The 25498-nt window shown below is 38.8% G+C and overlaps 1 protein-coding gene across 1 annotated transcript in view; it reads left to right on the plus strand.

The window, feature by feature from the left end:
• BPTF (bromodomain PHD finger transcription factor) overlaps window positions 1-25498 on the plus strand; it is a 51157-nt gene that overhangs the window by 14705 nt on the left and 10954 nt on the right. Inside the window, exons 3-26 of the mRNA XM_009865862.1 lie at window positions 2237-2460; window positions 2935-3138; window positions 3672-3860; window positions 6548-6721; window positions 6867-7042; window positions 7446-7801; window positions 8431-8562; window positions 9081-9210; window positions 9950-10085; window positions 11219-11431; window positions 11715-14136; window positions 14369-14493; window positions 14702-14830; window positions 15052-15202; window positions 15977-16100; window positions 17432-17684; window positions 18120-18281; window positions 19247-19395; window positions 19761-19884; window positions 20410-20633; window positions 21177-21399; window positions 21634-22520; window positions 23286-23368; window positions 24930-25155. Coding sequence (XP_009864164.1) covers window positions 2237-2460; window positions 2935-3138; window positions 3672-3860; window positions 6548-6721; window positions 6867-7042; window positions 7446-7801; window positions 8431-8562; window positions 9081-9210; window positions 9950-10085; window positions 11219-11431; window positions 11715-14136; window positions 14369-14493; window positions 14702-14830; window positions 15052-15202; window positions 15977-16100; window positions 17432-17684; window positions 18120-18281; window positions 19247-19395; window positions 19761-19884; window positions 20410-20633; window positions 21177-21399; window positions 21634-22520; window positions 23286-23368; window positions 24930-25155 — 7216 coding nt within the window. The remainder of the gene's footprint in view (window positions 1-2236; window positions 2461-2934; window positions 3139-3671; window positions 3861-6547; window positions 6722-6866; window positions 7043-7445; window positions 7802-8430; window positions 8563-9080; window positions 9211-9949; window positions 10086-11218; window positions 11432-11714; window positions 14137-14368; window positions 14494-14701; window positions 14831-15051; window positions 15203-15976; window positions 16101-17431; window positions 17685-18119; window positions 18282-19246; window positions 19396-19760; window positions 19885-20409; window positions 20634-21176; window positions 21400-21633; window positions 22521-23285; window positions 23369-24929; window positions 25156-25498) is intronic.

A 25498-nucleotide genomic window follows, 5' to 3' on the forward strand; every position in this document is an offset into this window, starting at 1 on the left:
TAGAGTAGGTATAACTGATGGGAAAGGAAAAGACACATCCTTCTTGGGGTTGGATGTGTTAGCATAGCTATAGCAGCTTCAGATTTGCTACATAGGGGAAGTGGAAAAAGAGGAAAACACTTGGATGATCACCATCGGAATTTGAGCGAGGTGTACAAGCCTCTGTGCCAGAGCTGCTTGTCTGGCAGAGGGGTACTAGCAGAGCCTTGCTTCATGGAATGAGGCGAGTGTGTGAAGACTTCATATTGTTGCATACCTAGGTCTTAGAAGAAGGTGTATAAACAGCTTATCTATCTAGCAAATAATTGCATAATGAGCTGGGGGTTCAGAATGCATGGTTCAAGTTCACTTGTGGGGCAGCTAAGAAATAATTAAGAGTATAAACTTAGAAACAGCGTTATATTCTGCAGTCGTTTTTGCAAGGAGCAGAGCAATTCACAATTAGTGCTCTGTCGATGTCTTCCTCTCACGGCTTCCATCGGGCATTTGCCAGGGAAAATTCAGAAGGCATTCTTATCCTGTCTTTTTAGTTAAGCGGTTTGTTTAATTCTTTCCGCTTTCTGTATAAAGAGGTAGTCATGCATTTTCATCTGCTCTTCCATCATAGTTTGTTGGGTGTTTGGCTTTATTTTCCTTCTCTGTGGCTTTTACTCACAAACAATAATAAAAGCTGCTGTCTTTCCTGTTATTGTAAATAACTTTCTTGGTTTAGAGGAAATGTGCTTTAAATAATAATTCTTCTTTAACATGGAAGTCTGTGGGCATGAACTATTCCATAGAGTCAAACCGTTGTAAGTGTTCTGCTGTTACTTCTTCGTGTGTAGTGTGTGGGCAGTCTTCCTTAAATGGACTGCTTTCTGAGAAAACTTGTCAAACTTCACCATTCTACACTGTTAAAACTAATGGAAAGTTACTGATAGCCCAGAGGGGTAAATGAGTAAAATAGAATTAGCTGCTTTTCATGAGCAAAGGCCTCTATGACAGAAATGTTAGCATTTCTTTGCAATACACCAGATCTTATCATCAAACCCAAAAGTCTGTTTTGTGGTACTAGTGACAAATTAGCTGAATTTAGATAATGCTGCCATTATTAACTTCTTAACCATGTTATTTTAGTAGCATCCTGATGGAGTTGCAGATGTTACGGTTGCTTCATAAATAGAATGTGGAAAGTAGTAGATAGATTATAATCAAGTTGCCTTACAGTCATTTGTCTTTCTGAATAGCTGAGGCCAGATTTTACCATCTTTAATGTAAAAGCCTTGTGGAACCAGACAGAACTAGTCGGCTTTCTGTTCCTCCTGATGGTTTCTTTTAGGATTACTAGGGAGCTGCAGGTCTGTAATGCTTTTAGAGGTAGTACAAGCATAGCAATCGATAGTTCCTCTCTCACACGTGAAGGTCAGCCTGACAAGTCATCGGGTCAGCCCGATGGGTGTTGGGAGTGCTGGGGTGTCTTAGGGAAGAGAGCAGACGGCCCCAGCCAGCCTGGATCTGGCTGCTGCTGCTCAACAGGACAGAACAAGCCAAGCTGAAATCAAGCAGCCTTCGGCAGAACTGCGTGGAGCCTCCTCCCTACGCTCTTCGGCACTCTGGGGGAGCCTGGTACCCGAGGTGTTTATGGAGCTCTCTTGCGTCTGGTGGCTGCTGAGGTGCTTTTGACACTGTGGTCCTCCAGCAGTTTTGTCGAGGCTCCTGGTGATGTGCAGGTATTTTCTGAGGATCATTCTAAGGATTCTTATGTCCCTTACTGGTGCTCTCACATGTGAATGCCATAGAGATGGTAATAATATAAAACATTTTATGAATGTGATGCTCTATACCTGGAATTTCCTAATTTTGTTTCTTGACTATGCAGTTAGAACCACTATGCTTGATGGATTCTGGAGCCACAGCCTTTTTCATTGCAAATTGTTTGAAACTTCATAGTAGATTACTGGTTACAGCAGTAGGAATTATAATGAGAATAGACCTTGTTGCTAGATTGGTCAAACCAGTTTTAAGGAGACTCTGAGGAAGCTTTCCTGAGAACTTCTGAGGGGATGAAAAAGGGGAGAGAAGTGAGAAAGGAGTATGTGGGTACTAGGCTGGGTGTGTTTGAGTGACCTCCTGTGATTTGTTTATTCACATTCAGATATTGGCATTTAATAGTTCTGTGCAAAAGGTAGGTTGATACTTATTTTTGTCATTTATCCAGGGATTTTGGATTTATAATATTTCTTTAATATTCCTACAGAGACGAGGATTCAGAAAGTGAGAAAGATAAGAAAATCTGGTACTATAGCACAAAGATACAGCTGGCAGAGTTAATTGAATGCCTAGACAAAGATTACTGGGAAGCTGACCTATGCAAAACTCTGGAAGAAATGCGTGAAGAAATTCATCGGCACATGGATGTGACAGAAGACCTCACTAATAAAGCAAGAGGCAACAACAAGTCTTTCCTTTCTGCAGCAAATGGTAAGAATAGGTTGTTTAATGGGAATAGATGTTGCACTTTGAATCAAATACTAGTTCATTTTCATAAAAGTTGGTGGAGAAACATCATGCAGGCACGAGCACAGCTCTGTAGTGCTGGCCTCTTGTAGGACTGTGTGTTGTGTGTTCCAGGATGTCCTGAGTGATTCCCATTCTTGATGTGCTACGGGTGTGCCAGACTGTGATCATTCGAGCCGTTGGAGTGTTATCAGTGTTATCTGTCGAATGTTTCGTGATGTGCTGTCATTTATTTTTTTATATGTGTATGTGTATGTATATAACTTCTCATAAGTGTTTAACAATCCAATGGGAATTGAAACGGCAGAAATATTACAGCTCCCATACTTGCTCCAGTGTTACGGAAGGTGTGGAAGAATGCGTATCTCCTCTGCAGTTTCTTACAGACGCTGTAAATGGTGTTGTTGTTTATTGATGACAACATGCTTGCTATTGCAGATGAAATTTTGGACCTTATCAGAGCAAGAAAAGGAGAAATAGTGGAAGATAGAAACACAGCAGATGATGAAGCAGAAAAGGCCAAAAGTGATGTTGATAATGACCAGACAGATGCTGAGAGAGGCAAGGAAGAATCTGGAGACCAAGATAAAACAACTGAGGAAACATTCACTGAGCAAGATGCAGAGAAAGTGAAAACAGAAGGTAAAGAAACTATGACTGTGCTTTTACAACTTCCTTTGAGTGAACCTTCAGTTAAAATTCTCACATTTCTTTAAGTGTTAATGGGTTTTTTAACCTTTTTATTGTGTGTGATTCTCCAAGTTATTTTTTAAGTAATAGATGATATTTGTCAGTTCCTTTGGGGTTGTATATTATTTTTTCTTGCTAAGTAATTTCACTTACTTTCCTACTTTTCAAGTTAAATACAGCCAGCTTGTAGAGACCTTGGCTTGAGGTACAGGTGGCACTTGTAGGTTGGAATCAACATGTTTATAGTAAGCACTATTACATGATTTTTACTCTTGCTTTCCTCATCAGAATTTAATATTTTTTTCTCTGACTCTGAGACGATACTGGCTCGTTAGGGGGGAAATAAAAGAGGAAAGGAAAAAGTTCAATATTTTTCAGTGTTGCCAAACAGACAAATAGAGAGCTGCTGACCTTGCTTTCTATGGACGATGCCAAATGACATCCTAAAGAATATCCCTAAAGTTTTGTTGTGCGTTTTACTATAGAGGCAACAGTCGTTGGGGATAAAAGTAACTCTGTGACACCAAGCACTGATGACAACAACACAAATCCTTCTGCAGGAGAGACTAGTTGCTCTGAAGGGAAGAACGCAGTGGGGTGTCAGTCAGAAACCCTTGATAGCAACAACGTGGCAGAGAAGAAGGTGGCATCAGAGCTCCCTCAGGAACTCTCAGGTACAGAAGGCACTGTTACCGATGCCTCTGTCATTTGGGGAATCTGTTTTTTCTATCTGGTTTGTCCACTAAAACCGTTCGCAGTGTATATCACTCATGCTGTTTGCTTGCAGTGCCATCCTTTACTGCTACGTTGTCATTAACATTTCAAAGTTAATTTTCTTGCAACTAGTGCTTGAGATTTGTGGCCCTTCGTGCCATTAGCATTTGTTTCCATGCCTTCCAAAAATGACTATGGCTAAGCTTTTTATGTTCTGTTTTCTGTATATTTTATTTTTTCATAGTGATCCATAACGGTTATTAGCATCCTATCAAGGTTCATTTCAAATCCTAATTTGCTGGTGACTTTTTTTATTATTTTAACCTCTTGTTTACTGTATAAAGTACTAACAAAGTATTTTCTTTCTTATAAGTAAATCATTGCTTGGAAATGTCAAGATTAAAATTGTCATGCTAGGAATTTTAAACAGATTTCAGAATTAAAAGCACAGAGGTTCTCCTTGTATTTTAACATGTTTTGTTCTGTCATATCAGTGATTCAGAAGTAGTAATATACACTATTTAATTTACAAAAAAAAACCAAACCCCAAACTTCAGATTTAGGAATAAATGGGACTTGATTAGGTGTAACCTAAATGTACCAGTGTACTATTTCAGAATGATACTCTATTTCATTTTGAATTATCTTCTATTACAAGCTTTACTGTGTAACCAGATGTTATTTTAAACATCTGATTCTTGTTAAAATGATCACAGAATTTTATTTTCAGTTCTTAAAAAATTCTAAAAATAATCTGTGGTATAGAGATACTGAGTGTGTTATGTTTTAAAAAGTGGTAGTAAATGTTTTTCTCTCCTGCAGAAATAGTTCTGCATTCTAGTACAGATCGCAGTTCCTGAACTTGGAAATGTGAATGCATCCAAACTTAGTAATAAGTCTTAATAGGAAAAAATGAAAGTTAAGATTAATATGTAATCAGGAAGCCTCATAATACACTTCTTTAGCACAGAAACTGTCTGACTGCATGGGACAAAAAGCATACATTTTAGATATTTGACCAAATAATTTTGCCTGTTCTTGGGATTTTTTTTAATTCACTTTTAAAGTTGAAATAGAGGTTTAATGGGAAGGACACTTGTCCTATAGCTTTGTTCCAAACACATTTATGGGTTGATATTTTATTTTAAACATTCACTTAAATATTTGTCTTTATTTCTTTATTATATTTTCACAGGTTCTTTTCTCCTTCCAAAGCTTCTAGCTTACTTCTACATTAGTGGGGTTTTTTTGGTAGGAAAGTGTGCATGTGGAGAGGGTTCTTCCTCAAGTCTAATTTACTGTATTTGTAGCAATACTCGTGCTGCTGTTACGAAATTTCAGTTTGAGACACTCATTTCAGAGGGAGGGGGAGATACCGAACCAGTGAGGCAGCTACCCCAAAGAGAGGAAGAATGAGTGAAATGCAAAGCTAGGCAAGAACGGGTCTGTCACCAGCACTGTTAAATGCAATTTGGGTGTCAGTCCTGTATTAAGAGCCTAGTCTGGGTGCTCCTGCCTGCTCCTCCAAACAGCAGGCACCGCAAGTGGTTCCACTTTTCCTCTTGGTAAAAAGGGCAGTGGATCAGACAGGGGTACTCACCCATTGGCAAAGCCAGAGTCGAAGATGTGTTCAGGTTAGGTATCTTCTAAGAATCTCAGAATATTTACCTAATCATCTTTCTGCCAGGAGTGAGTATTTCACATAAAGGTTTTTTTGTTCTTTCACCTGTCTTAACAGCAGAATTCCCGATGTTTTGGAATTATTCTGGAAATTGAAAAAATAACAAGTATTTTTCAAACAGCTAAGCTGTGCCTCTTTTGCACAAAGCAAGATGTTGTTCTGAGAGATGGGGATTTGTCCTTACTGGGGAGCTACTGGTTTATTTCTAGGTAGCTGCGGTTCACTGATGCTGTGGTGAAAAGGTCGTACTCATGCCGTGCACCTCTGCAGCAGGTGAGGTGACGGTAATGTCTCCACCTGTCTAGACAGACAGTAACAAGGACAACTGAGGACCAAGAATCTGTTTGTCCCACTGAGGTTGAAGCAACATCTGGACCCATCAGATGTGAGGCAGAGGCTGATATTTTAAGTTTGCAGTGGTGGAGTTGAGAACGCAGAGTGGTGCCCGTTGAACTGAGGTCTGTGGGAATTACTGCCTCAGAATTCATGTGCTGAAGAAGAGACAATCAAAGACTTGGGAGAAAACTAGAGGGGAACTGAAAGGTGTATGCTTTGAGGAACAGGTAGAACACAAGAAAAATCAAAAGAGGGAAAATCATAGAAGCTCCAGGAAAACCGAATTTGATGAAATTTGCATTCTGAGGCAAAACAAAGTCCTAGGAGAGGGTTCTCTGTGTGTGTGTCTATAGGAAAAAATTGTCACGTATTTAAAATATTTTTTTTTTAATCCAAGTCTGAATTTCAGTTCAGAGCTGTAAATGTTGAAACTTGTTGAAGCAGAACAAAGAATACTTTCATGGATACAGTGCTCTGGAGTGAATTAATATTTTATGGGTATTTCTTTCCAGTCCAGCAAAAGATGTTCATCTGCTTTTTTTTTTTTTTTAATGAAAAATTTAAAACTAGGAAAAAAAATCATTGATGCAATTTAAAATAAAAACTAAAAATTAAGTTGTTCTTTTGTAGAAGAAACTGGTCAGATGATCCCCAGCAACAGCAGCAGTGCCTCTGCTGCACCTCTGCAGTCAGATATTGAAAACAGCAACGGGAGCGAGTTGGGCTCTGGGCAGAACGACTCCATTAAGACGCCTGATGATGCTGAAAATGCAGAGAGGGGATCCCAGACTTCCGAGGACATAGGTAATATAAATAGTAGCAGTAGTAGTAATAATAATATCTCTAACTTTCTCTGTGTGCATCTTTCTTTTTTACTTGGTAACTCCCATGCATCAATAGAAACTTGCAATTTTTAAGTTTGTTTTAAAAGCTGTTTTTTCCTGGGCAGGAGAGAAATCTAACGGGGAAAGAAGTGATTCTCCAGGCGCGGGAAAAGGCACGCCAGGTTCGACGCGAATGCTCACAAGATTGCGAAATCCAGATAGCAAGTTGAGCCAGATGAAAAACCAGCAGGTTGCTGCTGCAGCACATGAGGCAAATAAGTTATATAAAGAAGGCAGAGAGGTTTGTGCACATCTTGGAAAACTCAAAGAAGTACGAAAACTGTTTTAGAAAACTAATAACCTTCTTAAAAATAAACGAGTGTTTTTGGCATCCTTTAGACGTACTTAAAAGTAAAAGTAGTAACAATAAAGTAGCAAATGGTGAAACTGTAATATCACAGGAAGCTTTTTTTCCCCTGTGGCTCCTTTGCCCTTGCTCTCTTAGTTGGGAACATCCTAACTCTGTGTACAAGCAGTGATGAAGTAGATATATGTTGTGTATCAGATAAAGAGTTATTTATTTCTACAAACTGATGCAGAGTTTTAAAATTATTTTCTATATAGCCAGTTGAAGCCTAAATCCTAAATAAGGAAATAGAAATATTTGAAACTTGAATCTTTAAAATCATTCTTTCTTTCACAAGGTTCTGGTGGTCAACTCTCAAGGCGAAGTCTCCCGAATGAACACAAAGAAGGAAGTTGTAATGAAAGGAAATATCAACAATTATTTCAAATTAGGGCAAGAGGGGAAGTATCGTGTTTATCATAATCAGTATGCCACTAATTCATTCGCATTGAACAAGCATCAGCACAGGGAGGACCATGACAAGAGACGACATCTCTCACATAAGTTCTGTCTGACTCCTGCTGGAGAGTTCAAATGGAATGGGTCTGTCCATGGGTCCAAAGTTCTCACCATATCCACTTTGAGGCTGACTATTATTCAGCTAGAAAACAATATTCCAGCATCATTCCTTCACCCTAACTGGGCTTCCCACAGGTAAATTAATAAATGAAATTTTATATTCTCTTGTTTATATTTTTGTTAACAGTGTTAATAAGCAATGGTCTTTTTTTTATTTTTTCAAATCAGCAATTTCCAAGCACCATTCTCCAGTATATTAAAATATAAATAAAGTGTGCGTGATTTGTGATGATTTTATTGTATTGTTAAATCTTACTCAAAGAATCGTAGAATGGCCTAGGCTGGAAGGGGCCTTAGAGATCATCTAGTCCGACCTCCCTGTCACGGGCAGGGACCCCTCTCAGCTAGATCAGGCTACTCAGAGCTCTGTCCAATTTGGCCTTGGACACCTCCAGGGAGGGGGCAGCCACAACATCTCTGGGCAATTTATTCCAAAGTCTTGCCACCCTCCTACTGAAGAATTTCTTCCTAAAATATAATCTGAATCTATTCTCCCTCAATTTAACCCCATTTCCCCTTGTCCTGTCAGTGGACACTCTTGTAAAAAGTCCCTCCCCAGCCTTCCTGTAGGTTCCCTTCAGGTATTGGAAGGCAGCTCTTAGGTCCCCCCGAAGTCTTCTCTTTTCCAGACTGAACGTATTAACGTAGCATACTCCGTTAGGGCACATATATGTTTCAGGTTTTTTATCTTTTTTCCAATTTAGGTCAAACTGGATTAAGGCTGTTCAGATGTGCAGCAAACCTAGAGAATTTGCACTCGCGCTGGCTATATTGGAATGTGCAATTAAACCCGTCGTCATGCTGCCAATCTGGCGGGAATCATTGGGGCACACTAGGTAAAATAAATAAATATCTTTTTGAATATGACACCTTTTACTTTGGTTTACAATTACTAGTTTCTCTAAGCCTGTAAGAATTATGCTTAAATTTAGTCCGTCATTCGACACTTGGAAGTGTTTCTTCTCACCCAGAAACACTGAAAATACGTAATGAGATTTTCCTAGTGTCATTGCTCCTGCAGGCTTGCTTTCTTTATCTGAGCTACAGTCTCGAACTGATAAAAATTTGGGAGACTAGAAGAGCAAATTTCAACCACTCAATTCAGTGGAGTCAGTCTTTTGTCTCTTATTGTGTCTCAGAAGGAGAAATGTGTCTCATGTTAGTTGCAGGCAGCGTTTTCGGCTGTTCACAAAAAATAGTGTTCCTGTCGCAATTAAAACATATACTTGATACCAGGCATTCCTCTTAACTTCAGCTTTTTGAAATTGCTCAGATGGGTCATATATGCTGTTGTTTGACTTAAATTTACTTAGAAGATCCTGTACTTAAATGCACTTGAATCTATGTGCATTAGATTACGCAGAATGACAGCAATAGAAAGAGAAGAGAAGGAGAAAGTGAAAAAAAAGGAGAGGAAACAAGAAGAAGAAGAAACAATGCAGCAAGCTACATGGGTGAAATACACATTTCCTGTCAAACATCAGGTAAGGTTTTCTTTTGTGTGAAGAACAAACCAAATACAGAAACTGCCAATTTAGTTCTTTTTTTATTTTAAAATTAAAATATTAATGGCAATGTGTTACTCCCTGCCATTGGAGTAGGAACTGTGCCCAGGGATTCAGGCACATAATCCTGGTGTGAACTGAAGTCGACGTGTGTTATACTTGTAGCGACCCTGCTGGAGCTGACGGATGTTTGGCCACAGACCGTGGCCTTTCCTGACAGGGGGGATCTGGATGGTTATGGCAGTCTTGTCTGTCTGTCCCTGTCCCGTGCTCCCCTCTCATGCTCCCTGCAAAAAAATTCAGTCTAACTACCTTTACTTTGGAAGGTTATATGATATGATGGGAAATACTATAGAAAGCTCTTTATATTCTCCTACAGTGGATACTAAATACTTCTGTTTGAGTGATTCTTTGCTCTGTATTTATTTATTGTTAAAAACATACAGGTTGGTTCAAAAACTTTTGTATAGTTTTGCAGATTTTAGGTAGATACATCCTCACTGTTCCATGAAATAAATATGGGTTTTAGATGTTACTATTAGAATCAATTCAATTGTCAGTGGATATATCTTTAATTTTAGATAGTATGTTTTTTCACAAATAAATTTCAGCTTGCTTGAAGAAGTCTGTAAATTCAACTTTTTAGTTTTTAATGAAGCATGTGTGTTAATACAGCAAACTACACCATTAAAACTACCATTTTAAAAATATTTAACAGGTTTGGAAGCAAAAAGGAGAGGAATATAGAGTAACAGGATATGGTGGCTGGAGTTGGATTAGTAAAACACACGTCCACAGGTTTATGCCCAAACTACCTGGAAATACTAACGCAAATTACAGAAAGTTGCTACCAAGTAAGTGTCTGCATTGCTTTTTTTTTAAGATTACTAATGTACTGCTTTTTACTGCTTATTCAGTTAATCATTTGCATGTGATATTTCTTATGCAGACTTTATTAAATGCAGTGTTCCAGAGAAGCTTTTGTAGACACCTGCTAATCTTTGTTGATAAAATGAGTTCAGTTGCCAGTGAACATTTTTTAGGCACATTAGATCGTTTCTATAATGATGTGTAATATTTCTGCAGTTTTGTGTAGCCTTCTGTAAATTTAAGGTAGATTAAAATTATGTAGATAATCAAAAGCCAAAAGTAACATCTAAAATGCTGGGTTATGTCTATACCCTTATTCTTCCTTTCCCCCCACACTGATGGAATACTGTTAAACAGTTTTATCTGAGAACAATAGTTCTGTAAGTGGAATCAAATTTATTTCTGTAGAAAGTTCAAAACACCCCTTCTCCCTTATTTGTTCTAAGGATTTATATTAAAAAAAGAAAAATTTTGCACAGTTTGATTTTTAGAATGCATCCTGAACTGTATGAGTCGTGTTTGTACTAAATATAATTTTGAGCTTCCTTTAAAAAATTAGAAAGTTATGGCCCACCCTGTATTACATATGAAAATTACTTATTTTCTTACATATTGATGTAATATTTTTCGTGTTGCTTTTAACTGGATCAGACACAAAATGGATGCTGCTGCTTTTAATATTGTGTATAGGATTGTTAAATTAATTTTATTTTGCTTTCTATTTTGCGACTAATAGCCACTACAGTGTTAAGCGGAAAGTGATTTGAATATTAATGTCCATTCAGAAAGTGGTATTTAATTTTCTGGAAAATGTGTTGATTTGAGCGGTTTGGGGGTGTGGCTGCTTTTTTTTTTTAGGAACAGCTGAACATAGACTCCTGGAAACTTAATATAAATGAAGCACTTTATCTCTTTTGGGCTTTTAGATTATTTTTTTTGATTAATTCAGAATCACACTAAGATTAAACTGTAATATTTCCATTCTGTACTTAATAGTATTTCTGAATTTCAGTAATGCTGTGTGAACGATCTGAGAGGTAAACTAACATACATTAAAATGTAGCAGAATATAAAAATATTCTGAATAATTGAAACCATTTCATTAATTTGTTAATAGCTAAGAGTGAAGACGAAAAATGCAACCTGGATAAACGAAAAGGTCCTACTAAGGTAAAACCAGATAGAACAAAGGATTCTCATGATCTGCACGCAAAAGACAAAGCAGATGTTTCAGAAACCTTGGAGAAAGTACAAGTGAAAGAAGAAAAGTCACGTGAAGAAAAAGAAGTTGATACAACTCCCGACAACTTAGATCACGCAAAAGACAAAGGTGATGTACTTGAGTTGTTGTACAACTAGTTGCAGCACTGATTTGTAAAAGCGTAGGACCTCAGAATGACTATTGACAAGCTAACAGATTTTGTCAAGACTTAAATGTCTCAGTTAAATGATTGCGTATTAGCCCTTGTAGTAGTGCCTGAAGTTTTTGTTCCCTTTGTCTTGAAATCTATTAATATGCTAAAAGGCCCATTTATTTCCTAGTAATGTAAAAACATGGTTTGGCATTCATTGCTAGGAGAGCTTACTGATTCAGAGTTATTACTTCTTCACAGTGGAAAAAGAAATCAATGGTGAAAACGATAAAGTCATCAAGGAAGAGCCTATGGATGTAGATGATGTGAAAATTGAATCCCCCATAAAAGATGAGGATGGTCATTGCAAGCTGGATATAATCAATGTCAGCGAGGGATTTCATTTAAGGACTTGTTACAAAAGGAAAGTAAAATCATCAAAGTTAGATGGACTACTTGAAAGGCGAATAAAACAGTTTACACTGGAAGAAAAACAACGTCTAGAAAGGATGAAACTGGAGGCTAGTGCTAAAACTGTCGGCATTCGATCTGTGAGTCCCCAGAAGAACATAGATGAGCTGCAAATGGGAAAAGTAAATGAAGGAAGCCAGTTGGACACGTCTTCCCAAGATCAAACCTATATTTCAGATAAGAACCAAACCGAAGACGCAGAACGGGACTGCTTGCCGGTTGGCAGCATCTCTTGTACCAAAACTGGCGAGCTGGATGAACCCTCTTCGCCTTTGACAAACAGGCTGTCGAAAGGAGAAGACCAGTTACAGGATGAAGACACACCTCAGTCCTCTGAAGGTGAAAGCTCCATACAGAACGATAGTAAGGAAAACAACCCAGAACCTGGGACTGCCGACAAGCATCAGGGGCAAGAGGCTCTTGGAGAGTCTGAGAGCTCCTTTGTGGATAGCTTGAAACAAACAAATGCAGAAGGTAAAACCAAATGGGATATTTCGGAAGCAAGTGAAAAACCTTTGAAACAAAAACTACCGATTAGCAGAGTATCTCGGCGTGAACTTCAAAGCTTAGAGCCAGGGGTAACTGAAAGCAGCTGTAGAAGAGATGCTCTGGCTAGTCTTGAGAAAACAGACTCAGAAGGGAGTTCTGAACAGAGCAAAGATCCAGAAAACAATTGTATGCTAAAAAGCCATGTTGAACCAACATCCTCTCAAGAAAGTGAAATGGAAGAAGTTGCTCCAGGGAAGGCTGAAAGTAAATCTGAAAACAAGATTATATTTCACCAAAAATCAGTTAGTGGAGACCTAGAACCATTCAATACAGAGATAATTTCTGAAAGAAATCTTGAAAGTCAAACACCGGAACACATGGACGGGGCAGAAGTTGATGAGGATTTACGAAGCTCTAAACAAACTAAGGCTAACGGTCAAAAGAAAGGTCAGGAACTGAAAGTGGAGACAAGTACCATGAACAAGTACCGTGATCAAACAAATCGAAATAGTGTTACTGACAAAAAGAATAGTAAAGATGAAGAAACTGAAACAGGTTTAGAAAAAGAGAAATCAGCATTTCAAATTAATGGAAAAGACAGTGACGTTAAAGTGTTACCAAATGATGGCTGCTTAGTTAAAGATCCCTGTGAGAATAGGGCAGGGGGCGATATTGAACCAAAAGTTAATAATATTAATAAATCCATTCCGGAACATGAAATAAAACCATTTACTTTTAAGGAGTCTTCAGTAAAACCGTTTATGAATGGTGACATCATGATAGAGGATACAAAGGATAAAAAACCTGTGGACCCTAAGTCACGTCTGCAGAGTTCCCCCGAGTTTGAATCTGGAGAGGGTCTTCAGCCACCAGACGAAGTTCCCAAGTATGTGCAGAAAACCGAGGAAAACCAGCTTTCTCCTGAGAGATCTGCCTTTGTTGGCACCGCTTCCACACCAGCGCGTACTGTCTGTAAAGAAAATAACCTGAGTAGTGAAACAGAATCGATGGAGACTGAAGCAGCTGAGGATAAGAAAGTTGCTCCGTCACCTGTAACCTCCTGTGAGGAATCTAGCTTGAGTAGTGACTTTGCTGATCAGAACGGTGTACAGACCTGTAAAATAGAAAATATTAATGGAGACAGTAGAATAAAAACTGTTATTACTGAGGTGACTACCACAACATCAACGGTGTCTACAGAATCCAAAACAGTGTTTAAAGTCTCGGAGACTGTAGCTTCTAATGATGAGAAAACAACAGTGGTTTCATCTACAGAAAATTGTGCCATATCCACCGTAACTACCACCACCACTGTCACTAAGCTTACTGCTCCAACTACAGACAGCAACGTTGATGTCATTTCTGTCCAAGAACGTAGTAAAACCGTTGTTACAACAACAGTAACAGATTCCTTGACCACCCCGGAAGGCACGTTGGTGACTTCCATGACTGTCAGCAAAGAATATTCTACAAAAGACAAAGTGAAGTTAATGAAATTTGCAAGACCCAAAAAAACTCGCTCTGGAACTGCCTTACCATCTTACAGAAAGTTTGTTACCAAAAGCAGTAAAAAAAGCATATTTGTTTTACCCAATGATGACTTAAAAAAGCTGGCCAGGAAAGGAGGGATCAGAGAAGTTCCCTATTTCAATTACAATGCAAAGCCTGCCCTGGATATCTGGCCATATCCGTCCCCAAGGCCAACTTTTGGGATCACTTGGAGGTACGTGCTTTATGTTTTTGAGGAAAAGCTAAGGATGTGATGAAATTAAATTAATTTTTAAATAGAAGTGATATACATGCTTGTGCCCAAACATGCAAATTTTGCTATTTATCATTCAATCATTTTCTATATTGTTGAGTAAAGGTAGAATGAAGATCCTTTGTCCTATTGGTTTCGTAAGATATTTTAAATACATTTTGATTTTAAAGTATAATTAATACTGTATTGTTAGGTACCGACTTCAAACAGTAAAATCATTGGCTGGAGTGAGCCTTATGTTACGCTTGTTGTGGGCATGTCTCAAATGGGATGATATGGCAGCAAAAGCTCCACCTGGGGGAGGAACGACGCGTACAGGTATTATTTCTTGAAATTTCTGGGTTTCTACATGCAAAAGATTTTACTCTTAACGCTGAGTATTACACTCTCCAAGTGTTTCTGTAAAGGCATTTGAATTTTTTTAGCCAGCAGCTTGTGCTAGTTGCTGTTTGTTTACCTTGAATGTATTGGGGATTTAGCTTTTATTTGGTTTCTGTTGCTGATGTGCTGGGACTAATTTTTGTAGAAACAACTGAAACTGAAATTACAACAACAGAAATAATCAAGCGAAGAGATGTTGGTCCATATGGAATCCGGTCAGAGTACTGTATAAGGAAAATTATTTGTCCCATTGGTGTACCAGAGGCTCCGAAAGGTAGGTTTGTTTATAAATTTTCTTTTTTACCCTTCCCATAAGCTCCTACAGAGATTAAGGCACAGCCTGACGTGAACTATTCATTTGTCTATTTGAAACAAATGACTCATTTAACAAACTGATACGATTTATCTGAAGGTGAAAGGCCTTCTTGTTCATGAAAGGGGACTAAGACAGACACTAAATCTTGGTAATGTGTGTGTTTTGACTGTTCTCTTAAGAAACTCCAACACCCCAGAGGAAGGGACTGCGATCAAGTGCCCTCAGGCCCAAAAGGCCCGAAACACCCAAGCAAACGGGCCCCGTTATAATTGAAAGTTGGGTCGCAGAGGAAGAGTTGGAACTCTGGGAGATCAGGGCATTTGCTGAAAGGTAAACAAACTCAGATGAACTTTTACAGAAAGCAGTTTTATTTGTGTATGTAAAATAAAATCCCACTAGAAGACATAGACTTGGTAGATACTGTCAGTGAAAGTGAATCTCTGTAGTGATTTTACTGTGTCTTTTGGTAATAGTAGTCAAGCTTAAGTTTGTAAAGCTGAGCTGTTTGCTGGCGTCAGAGCTAATTTATGCAGGTGTTACAGATTTGTTAGAACTAATATTTTTTCCATGGTTATGAACTGATCCATGTTATGTGCTTAAAAGCTGTTAGTATAATGCATGGAACGGCTTTGGGCTACTTTTAGCCTGACTTTAAACAGCATGTATTTAAATGCTTCCATAATACAAAGAACGTGAATGTTTACAAGTAAAGTAAAAGTAAATTCAGCCTGTGAATATTCAAGTCGTAAAATGAGTATTTTTCCGTATTACGTGCTTAGGGTTGGAACAATATTTTTAAGTGTCTTTGAAAGAATTGTTTTAAATTAATGGTATTACATGGATTGATTGAAGTCCCCGTCACAATTTTAAATTTCAGTTTTGATTTATAGTTTCCTCTAAGGTGTTGCCGTAGTTTAGCATCAGAATATTTCAGGGATGTTGCATGTCACTTCTTTAGTTTTATTTCAAAATACCGGTTTTTCAGTGATCCTCGGTCTTGACATTTGTTCTTGTAAGAGCAATTAAATTGGATTAAATGACGTCCAGTTTGACGGTTGGATTTTATGTGTTGGTATAACTTACTTCCGGTTGTGTCTTTGGCAGGGTGGAGAAGGAAAAGGCACAGGCAGTTGAACAACAGGCTAAGGTTAGTGAACAGAAGAAGGCAGAGGAGTTCAAGGCCCAATTGGAGGCTCAACTAAAACACCAACGATTGGCTGCCCAGCAGGTGGGGGAGCTACTGGTGGTCCCACCTGTCAGGAACTCTGCACTGGTAGTCTGCACGCATTAGAACATGGGAAACAAAGCTTATCCCTGTCTCACACCATTTTTCAAGTAGTTTCCACTTCCCTGTGTAAACTAAGCCATCAACCAATGCTGCTCCCACTGTGTACGTTTTTTGAAGTGGGGTTAAGGCAAAGATTTGGGTTGGATTGCCTTTCCCCCTCAATTTATAACACCTTTTAAAGGTTTAGTTTGCTTCCTTTTTAAAAGAAGGCTGAGCACCAATCTCCAGGTAAGGTCAGTGGTGTTCTGTGCTGAAAGCTGCCTTGGTTTATGCTGACCTGGCAATAAAACTGCATTTGTTTTTCATGCTTCCGTCAGATAGAATCTTTTGATTTTATCCTGTTTTAAGTGGGCTTAATCAAGCCCGTTGATAATTTTATCTAAATATATATAGATGTATATATGTGTGTATATATATATATGCAATCAAAATTAGGAAACCTAATGCCTTGTTGATATTTCACATATGTTATTGAGAATTCTGCTTTTTTTCCAACTTACTCCATTTTCATTTCATCTTCCTTGAAGAAAATACATTACTAGTGAATGAGTGGTGTGCTTTATGGGCATAACTGCAATATGATGGTAACCAAACACTGAAATTTAAAAGAATAAATACAGATATAATTCCAGTAACATAGGGAAGACTGTCAGATTATTTGGAATTGCAAAAGAGCTTATTGATACTGTCCCTTCACAATAGTGGCTTTCTAAATGTACCTGCTTGACAGCTACAACACAGAAGGTTGCTGGGTAAGGTAAGGGATTTTGATAATTTTTTTAAGCAGGCTGCAAGCTGGATTTACAGTTAAGAAAATGATTTTTAAAATTGCAGTCTTAATGGTGAAGTAGAATGGTGCAGTCTATTTCTTTTCTGTAGCTGGCAGAATCTCAGCGCAGGCATCTCTAAACTTAGGAATGCTAAGAATAACTCTGTGTTACTGACACAGATGCAGGCTGTGTGCACACGGTCAAAGCCAAATACAGATAGATATTTTTCAAAGCTTTTTAACCTTTCAGAATAATCTGCAACTGATTAATAAGTTTTCTTTGAAGTAAAATGTGCAGTGAAATTAACATCAGCTGAGGATTTTCAGGATGCTCTAAAGAAAAATGTCTGGCTGCATACAGTAAGCAGAATTGTAGTTCTGCAGGTCAAGGAGTCCTGTGCTGTAGGGTGTGCAGGCAGCTTATTCTTCACTCCGTTGCAACTTGAACTCAAATCCTACCAGAGTCCTTTATTTTTTGCTGTTTTTCTTCCGACTTCTGTAGAAACGGTTGGAGCAGCAGAAGCAGATCCCTGCGGGAGGTGTGGCCCCCGTGGTCACTACAGCCGGCAGCACAGCAACCACTGTCTCAACGCCACAGAAAGTTGTGGTAGGCCCTTTGGCAGGCCCAGTCCCCACTGGAACCAAAGTAGTACTTACTACAAAAGTTGGTTCTCCAGCGACAGTAACATTCCAACAGAACAAGAATTTCCATCAGACTTTTGCTACTTGGGTTAAACAAGGCCAATCTTCAACAGGTAAGTAGCACCGTTGATGGAAAGAGCACGTGCTGCAGTTCATCCTATATACGGCACCTACATCTTCTCCAGAATAGATAGTATTATGACATTTCATGTTGTCTTTGCTTTTAACTCTCTTGCTACGTCTCTTGCTAAGGGCATTTCTGAGATCATACCTGTCTAATTTTCCTTCATTCAGACTTGCTAGGTAGTCTTATTTCTGACCTATCTCATATCTTACTGACAGTTGTTGTACTAGTAATCATTGATAACGAAAGCGTTCTGTGCTGTAACGTGCTGCTTGCAGAAAAGAATCTTCACCAAAGAAAGCATGACACATTCAAAAAATGATTGTGAAAGTAATCCTGTGGTTTGCTGTTTCATACTTGAAAAAAGTCATTTCATTGACTAATTATTCTGCTCTAAAACTGACTGTTCTGTGTGCCTCAATAGCCACTAGCACAGCTGCCACCTCAGCCACAACCATTGCCAGCACAGGGCAGACCTTCCAGATCTCAGGCAGTCCAGTAACGATGGCAGGGAAAGTGATAACTAAGCTGCCACTCCCTGCAAACAGCAAGATTGTTGCCGTCAATGTGCCATCAACTCAAGGAGGTAGGGGAAAGGGAACTGAATTAAACCTGTATTCCAGCTTGCTGATTAATTCTCCGTTGACACTGTTACAGTGAAGTAAACTGTGACTTAAAGGGGAAAAATACTTATTTTTATATATATACACAAACTTTATACAGCTTGTTCCCCCTGTATTGCGTATTTGTGTCTGTAGGGGGAAAATGTTACTTTTTTGCCTATAATTTATTCTGCATTTCATAGTGCAAAATTGAAAGCATTATTTTTAACAATGTGGAATGAAGCATGCTTTTTATGTTGTTGCTTAAATTATACATCAACAGAATAACTTTCTTCACAGAAAACACCTCTCTTCTTAGTTATTAATGACTGCATCTGCTCTTCACTGAGGAGCAAGAGTTTGCCTCCAAACTGAGCTTAGAGTTTTTTCTTCTTGCCTCAAGAAGAGGACTTAATATTTTGAGATTTGTGAACATATATTGAGCAGAAAAGCTCAATTTTGTGTCTTCATTCTACTTAGGATCTGAGGAAATCATGAAAGCTACTAGTTTTATATTGAAATTTCTTAAGTGACAGGAAAGCATTACCCATTTTCTTCAGCAACACAAGCTTGTAGGTGAAAGGTGTTTAAACTGGTCTCCTGCATCTTAAATTAATCAGATTATAGCTTTTAATGGTTGTATAATACTAATTTGTGGCACCATGTCAATGCAAGGACTTATTTGCAGTTACCATCAAACTGATCTTTGTAAAGTTTCACTCTTTGCTTAATCTTTTCTAAAATACCTATTTCTTAACCTAAAACGTAGTTGGACTGTTGACCAAGTATACTGCTGCTGCTTTTCACAATATGACAAAGGCTCTCCCAAGAAATGCTGAAAGTGTTCTAGAAACCTGGAGACTGATTTCTAAATGCCACCCTGGAGTTGCGTTTACTTCTTTTGCTGACAATTATGTCATTAATGAATTCTCAATTTTTCTTTAATTAGGTGTTGTTCAAGTCCAGCAAAAGGTATTGGGTATCATTCCGTCAACTACAGGTGCAAGTCAAACATTTACTTCATTCCAGCCAAGGACAGCAACTGTAACCATTAGGCCAAATACCACGGGGGCGTTAGGAACAACAAGTACTTCACAAGTAAGATGTTCTTCTGATTTATTGAATGCAAAAAATGTGAGTGCATGTATTTTAAATTATTGGCAGATATTAATAGTTCCGTCTAGTTACTTTTTCAGTGGTCTTGGCTCATCTCAGCAATAGTGTTTATGGATCCTTTATTCTGAGGAGGTACAACAATCTTCTCCAATTGGAAAAATTAATAGTTTAGAGCTTGGTAAGCCTTAGCAGTGTGGGCATAAATGAAAAAATACAAAAATACTGGATCTCCTTGCATCTTGTCATTTCTTGCCATGATAAAAAATTTAAAAAAAAAAGAACTTTAGGGCATATCCCAGTGGCTTTTTTCACAAGTTTACCTGTGCTCTCCATTTGGGTGTACGTAGGTAGTGCAAGGGACACCACTCCGCCCTGGTATGACCGTCATACGGACACCGCTTCAGCAGTCAACGCTTGGAAAGACCATCATCCGAACACCTGTAGTGGTGCAACAAGGTATTCTTCCAGCCAGTAGGTTCATTTTAATATTTAAATTCCCATTGCAAAATCCATGATTTGTTTCTTCATAAATACTTCTTGTGTCTTATGTCCCAATGCAAAAACACTTTGTTTTGATGCTTGACCTCTTAACAAGTGCCTTTTCTGGCTTTGAATGTGTTGGCTGCAGGCTTTGTCACTGTTGCTCATCACTGACACTGGGAAATCTAGTACTTATTTTAAGTGCCTTCATTTGAAAACAAAAAAGTTGAGAATAATTGTGCATTCAAAAAGCATTTATTTTCCTTAAGGCAAGCTTAAGTGCTTGAAGGTACAGCATAAAGTATGTGAATTGAATTAAAATAGAAAACATTTTGCAGATGTTTTTCAGTCAACCACACAGACAAATGGTTTGTAAAGAAAATATACGTGTGAACCGCAGCGTTTGCTTCACTTTTGTGATCATACGCTATTGCAAGTTGTTGTGACTCGGAGGTTTGCTGTGCTAATGGTTAAAAGTTGGAAATGTGTTACTTATCACAAATTATTCTCCTACAGGTCAGACACAGCAAGTGGTGACTCAGATAATCAGGGGTCAACCTGTCTCAACAGCAGTTTCTAGTACCAGCACAGCTTCTTCCAGTGCTGGCCAGAAGACCGTCACAAGTCCTGGGACGCCGTCTCAGCAAATACAGCCCCAAACCCCATCGCAGCCCCCTCGCCCTCAGCAGGGACAAGTGAAGCTTACTATGGCCCAGCTCACCCAGCTAACACAAGGACAGGTAAAATGTTTTACTGCCTCTGGGTGTGGAAATATGCTCATACTTACGATACATCTTATCAAGCCTTTGGATGTCAGCAAGGCAGTGTATCTGCTTCGTTTGGGATGACTGGTAGCATAACGACAGACTGAAAGTTGAAAAAGTGCACATAAATGTTTTCAGTGCAGAGAACTTGTACCCAAGCTGTTGGGATTCTTAAGGAAGTAGTAGTATGGCTAAAATTATTCATGCTATGTATTGCTTATAAATGCTAGGAATAAAGATGTTCTATTTTAGCAGCTTTCTGGCCAGGGTTCTTGTCAATATTTGGATGAAAATATGTGTTTCCAACTCCAACCCAGTAATCTGTTGATGATAGAATTGTTGAAAGAGTACTTTAGTATTTCATGATCTCAGCTGCTAGGTTTGGATTTTTGGAATACGGTATGTGGTAAATAGTGTTGAATTCTGAAATCCAAACCCCTAAGTCTTGTGATTTTCATCAAGATCTCTCCAAGAACTATAATACTAATATATCAATATTAATTGTTTTTTTTTTTTTAGGGTGGTAGTCAAGGCTTAACTGTGGTAATTCAGGGACAAGGTCAAACTACTGGTCAATTACAATTAATCCCTCAGGGTGTGACCGTAATACCTGGTCCAGGACAACAGCTTATGCAAGCAGCTATGCCAAATGGTACAATTCAGAGATTTCTTTTCACCCCACTACCAGCAGCTGCTACTACAGCTAGCACAACTACGACGACAGTTTCTACTTCAACCTCAGGTAAGCATTGGTCTGTTAAACAGGGAAAAAAGCTTCTGTTTCAGTTGCATGGGAGTTTTTATGGTGTTGGAGATGGTCTGTTACTACAGTAGATTTGTTGGAAGTGTATTACAAGCTTAGAAATCGCTCATTTTTCTGCATAGAGCTTTACAGTAATTCTAAAAGGTACAGATTGCTAAGGCTCATAGATGTGTCTCTTGGCGTGAATGGAATACTTGTTTTTATCCTTCGCAGCTACAGGGGAACAGAAGCAACCTCTACAGGCACAGCCAACGTCGGCGCTGCCGCCAATTCAGCCACAGCCTCAGACCCAGCAGCAAGCCCAGCCTCAAGTGCAGAATCAGAACTCTCAGCCTGCGCCGCTGGCCCAGCCGCAGGCACCTCCGCCAGCCCTGCAGCCGGAATCGCAGAGCCAGCCCGAGTCTCAGGCTCCGGCATCTGTTGACTCTCCAGTCACACCTGAAGCACAGTCGTCGAAATCTCCAGTTCAGTCTCCAGCACAGACCCAGGCTCAAGGGCAATCTCCAGTGCAAGTCCAGAGCCAGCCGCAGACTGGAAGCCTTCCCCAAGGCCAGTCCCAAGTCCAGCCTCAGCAACCAGCTCAGGTGCAGACTACAACCCAACAACAGATTCAGATGCAGCCCCATGCTCCCATACAAATTCAAGCTCAGCTGCAGCAATCACAGCCTCAGGTTCAGACTTCGGTCTCGACCCTTCCAACTACTCAAAGTTTAAATCAGGTTCCTGTGCAATCCCCAGCTCGTCCTCAGCTGCAACTTCAGCAGCCTCCAACAAAAGTTATTACAGTGCCTCAGCTTCAGCAACAAGTCCAAGTGCTCTCTCAGCTCCAGTCACATGTTGTGGCTCAGATACAAGCCCAACAAGGCAGTGTGCCCCAGCAGATCAAGCTTCAGTTACCTATTCAGATCCAGCAAACTAGCCCAGTACAGGCTCACCAGATTCAGAATGTGGTAACAGTTCAAGCAGCTAGTGTTCAGGAGCAGCTGCAGAGAGTTCAGCAGCTCAGGGAGCAGCAACAGAAGAAAAAGCAGCAACAGATAGAAATTAAACGTGAGCACACCCTTCAGGCTTCTAATCAAAGTGACATTATCCAGAAACAGGTAAAGTTAACAGAAGGACATTAAAATTTCGTAACTGAAACAAATATCATTTTAAATGCCTGTTCTTGTTAACGATGTTAATACATTTGCTGGGCAGTTAATTTAACTCTTTCAGAGTTAGTGTGCGATTGCTTTTGGCAATTTAATTAAATACTCTAAGTTAATTCAGCACATCGAGTCAGTTGTACGGTGTTTGCAGGCTTCTGGCGCCTTGATTCAACTTACCACTAGCTGCTGGGACGATATATCTTTATTCTCAGTTCAGGAAAGATAGGTTATAGAGAGGAGAGCTGATCAGCAGAACACCTGTGCAGTACTTGCATTGCCTGCTGTAGGAAACTGAGGTTTCAAAGAGGTATCTGAAATGTAATGCTGTTGGATGGCTGCAGGGCTTAAAAAAAAAAGAGACATATATTTTATATAATAGACTCTTACCATTTTTTAAAATAAAACAACCAGTCACTGAAGAAGTACTGTCAATTTACATTTAGTCCCTAGGTTTAAACTCGACAAAAGCAAAATATCCTACTGTATGTTGGAGGGGAGATGATGTTAATGTTCCATTTGATTCTCAATTTTCACATAATTGCTTTTAACAAGCACTGCCCCCCCGATGATAAAATCAGTTTTGTTCTGTCACTTACTGAAACAAATAACACTTTAACCTTTTCTTTAATTTAGGAGATGTCCTGGTTCTCCCAGCAATTTAATGAAATACTGCGTAAAGTTTTCATATTTTATTTTGGATTCTCTGTCATCCTACAGGTGGTTATGAAGCAGAATGCTGTCATAGAACACTTGAAACAGAAGAAGACACTGACTCCAGCTGAGAGGGAAGAAAATCAGAGGTGAATGTGCACCATAGAACATCTTTCGATGTGGAAGTTTTACATTTATAACATCTTTTAATGGTGGTATAATAAAACACTGGTAACTCTTAAGTAGTTGAATCCTGTATATTGTGAATTTTACTTTGATTCTTTGTTTTCAAATTGAAATGTTGTGTTTGGAGGTGGCCACAGTTTTTAAGTTCAAGGTAAAAACCATCCTTAAAGGAGCACAGAATGGAGAATTAATGGTTTTATTGCAAACACTTAGGTTTTGTTTGTCCTTTAGCATGACAGTTTGTTTCCTTTCATGTCCACTGTACATCCCACTCTACAGAAGGAATCAAAGAGTTGGAAGATAGTGCTATTTGACAAACTAGGAGATTTTGTGCCTGAAGCTACTAAACAAAAAATTGAATTGTTTGTCATTTCTCTTGGGGTTATTTTGACTCCTTTTCACTTCTGTGGTTGCTTCAGTTGGATAATGACAACTGTATGTTGTCAGATAGTAAGAAAAAGAATAGTGTGTATTTTAATCATCAAATCAGAGTACCAGCGTAGTTGGTTACAATGGTATCACCAGGTGCTACTCATTTCACGTTCCCAGTTGCATAAAGAGGAACGTGTATTGCCATATGCTCTTCATCTTATGGTGTCAGACAGGCAAATTGGTACTTAGACTGACAGAAAACCGATTTTAAAAAAAATTATGTTTCTGACTAGCTTGGTTCTTGGTACCAGCTGTCATTCTATCTCACTGATTGTTTTTCTTCTCCAAAAATATACTGTGGGTATGTTACCTGTTGAAAAACTGGACTAAACCAGGCAGATATAGCTCAGGTAAAAAGAGTGAAGGACAAAAAATTGTATGACTCTACAAAACAACTGGCTTATTCCATATGTCATCCAAGTACAGATGTGTATCAAAAGCCATCATGTCTGAGCCTAAGAGTACAGAGTTAGCAGCTGCTTGTGCCAGCCAGTCTTCCTTTCTTGTTTCCTTTTAGCTCCTCTCTCAGTGGGAGTTATTTCTCATGGTCACTCCGGCAACACAAACCATTTACTTTACTAGTGGGTTTCAAAGAGAACAGGAAGGGAAAAATAAATTCGGAAGCACCAAAATACACTAATTTTCTAATTGAAATATAAAGCAAAATTAATGACAATTGCAGAACAAGTGAGCGAGAAAAGGAATTTATAGATAAGTGTACAACAAACAGTCAAAAAAAATAATACTGAGTTGTCATTAGTGAATTGGGAACTGCTTATAGTGAATTCCATACACTGAAAGTATTTGTCAGTCCGTATGTCAAAACATAAAAACTGACTATTTGCTGATTGCTGGGGGGTGAATGTGTTTATTTTAGAAGAAGTTACAGGCTCCCAGTTTGCTTTTATCCTACATCAGAATCAACAAAATCCAACTCTTTGAGACATGTCTGTGGAAAATTAATTCAGTGAAAATATCTCTCATCACGTAATAGTAGCTTGCAACAACTGGAGAATTAAATGCTTCTGCATTCTCAACTGGGAATAAACAGGCAGCTCAGCACAATGTACTTTTTCTTTATTTCTTCCCCAGAATGATTGTGTGCAACCAAGTGATGAAATACATCCTGGATAAGATAGACAAAGAGGAAAAACAGGCAGCTAAGAAACGAAAGCGAGAAGAGAGTGTAGAACAGAAGCGTAGTAAACAGAATGCTACTAAGCTCTCAGCTCTGCTTTTCAAGCATAAAGAACAGCTGAAAGCTGAAATACTGAAAAAAAGAGCACTTCTGGACAAAGACCTACAAATTGAAGTGCAGGTAAGGGCAGGTACTCTCAAAGACTAATTCAATTTAAAGCTGGAGAACATTTCTGTTAACCTTCATCTGCTTGCTCAGTGTGATTTTAAGGAAAGGTACAGGAATAGGTTCTTGTTGTGGAAGCATGGATTTCTGCAAAGCTAGTGAATGTCCTTTCTATGCTTCTTGTTTTTCATCTGAATTGACATCACATTGTTTCTTGAAACAGCTTATGATAAATTACAGCCAGTGGGCCAATAATGTCTTCCCTGAATATTTGGTGAATTGCAGGTTAAACACATTAAAAAATTGTGTATTTAAATGACTTCAGTTTTGTTCTTTTGCTTAAGCATGAGGATTTATG

The sequence above is a fragment of the Apaloderma vittatum genome, unplaced genomic scaffold (genome assembly GCF_000703405.1).
Source record: "Apaloderma vittatum isolate BGI_N311 unplaced genomic scaffold, ASM70340v1 scaffold17143, whole genome shotgun sequence".
Classification (NCBI taxonomy): Eukaryota; Metazoa; Chordata; class Aves; order Trogoniformes; family Trogonidae; genus Apaloderma; species Apaloderma vittatum.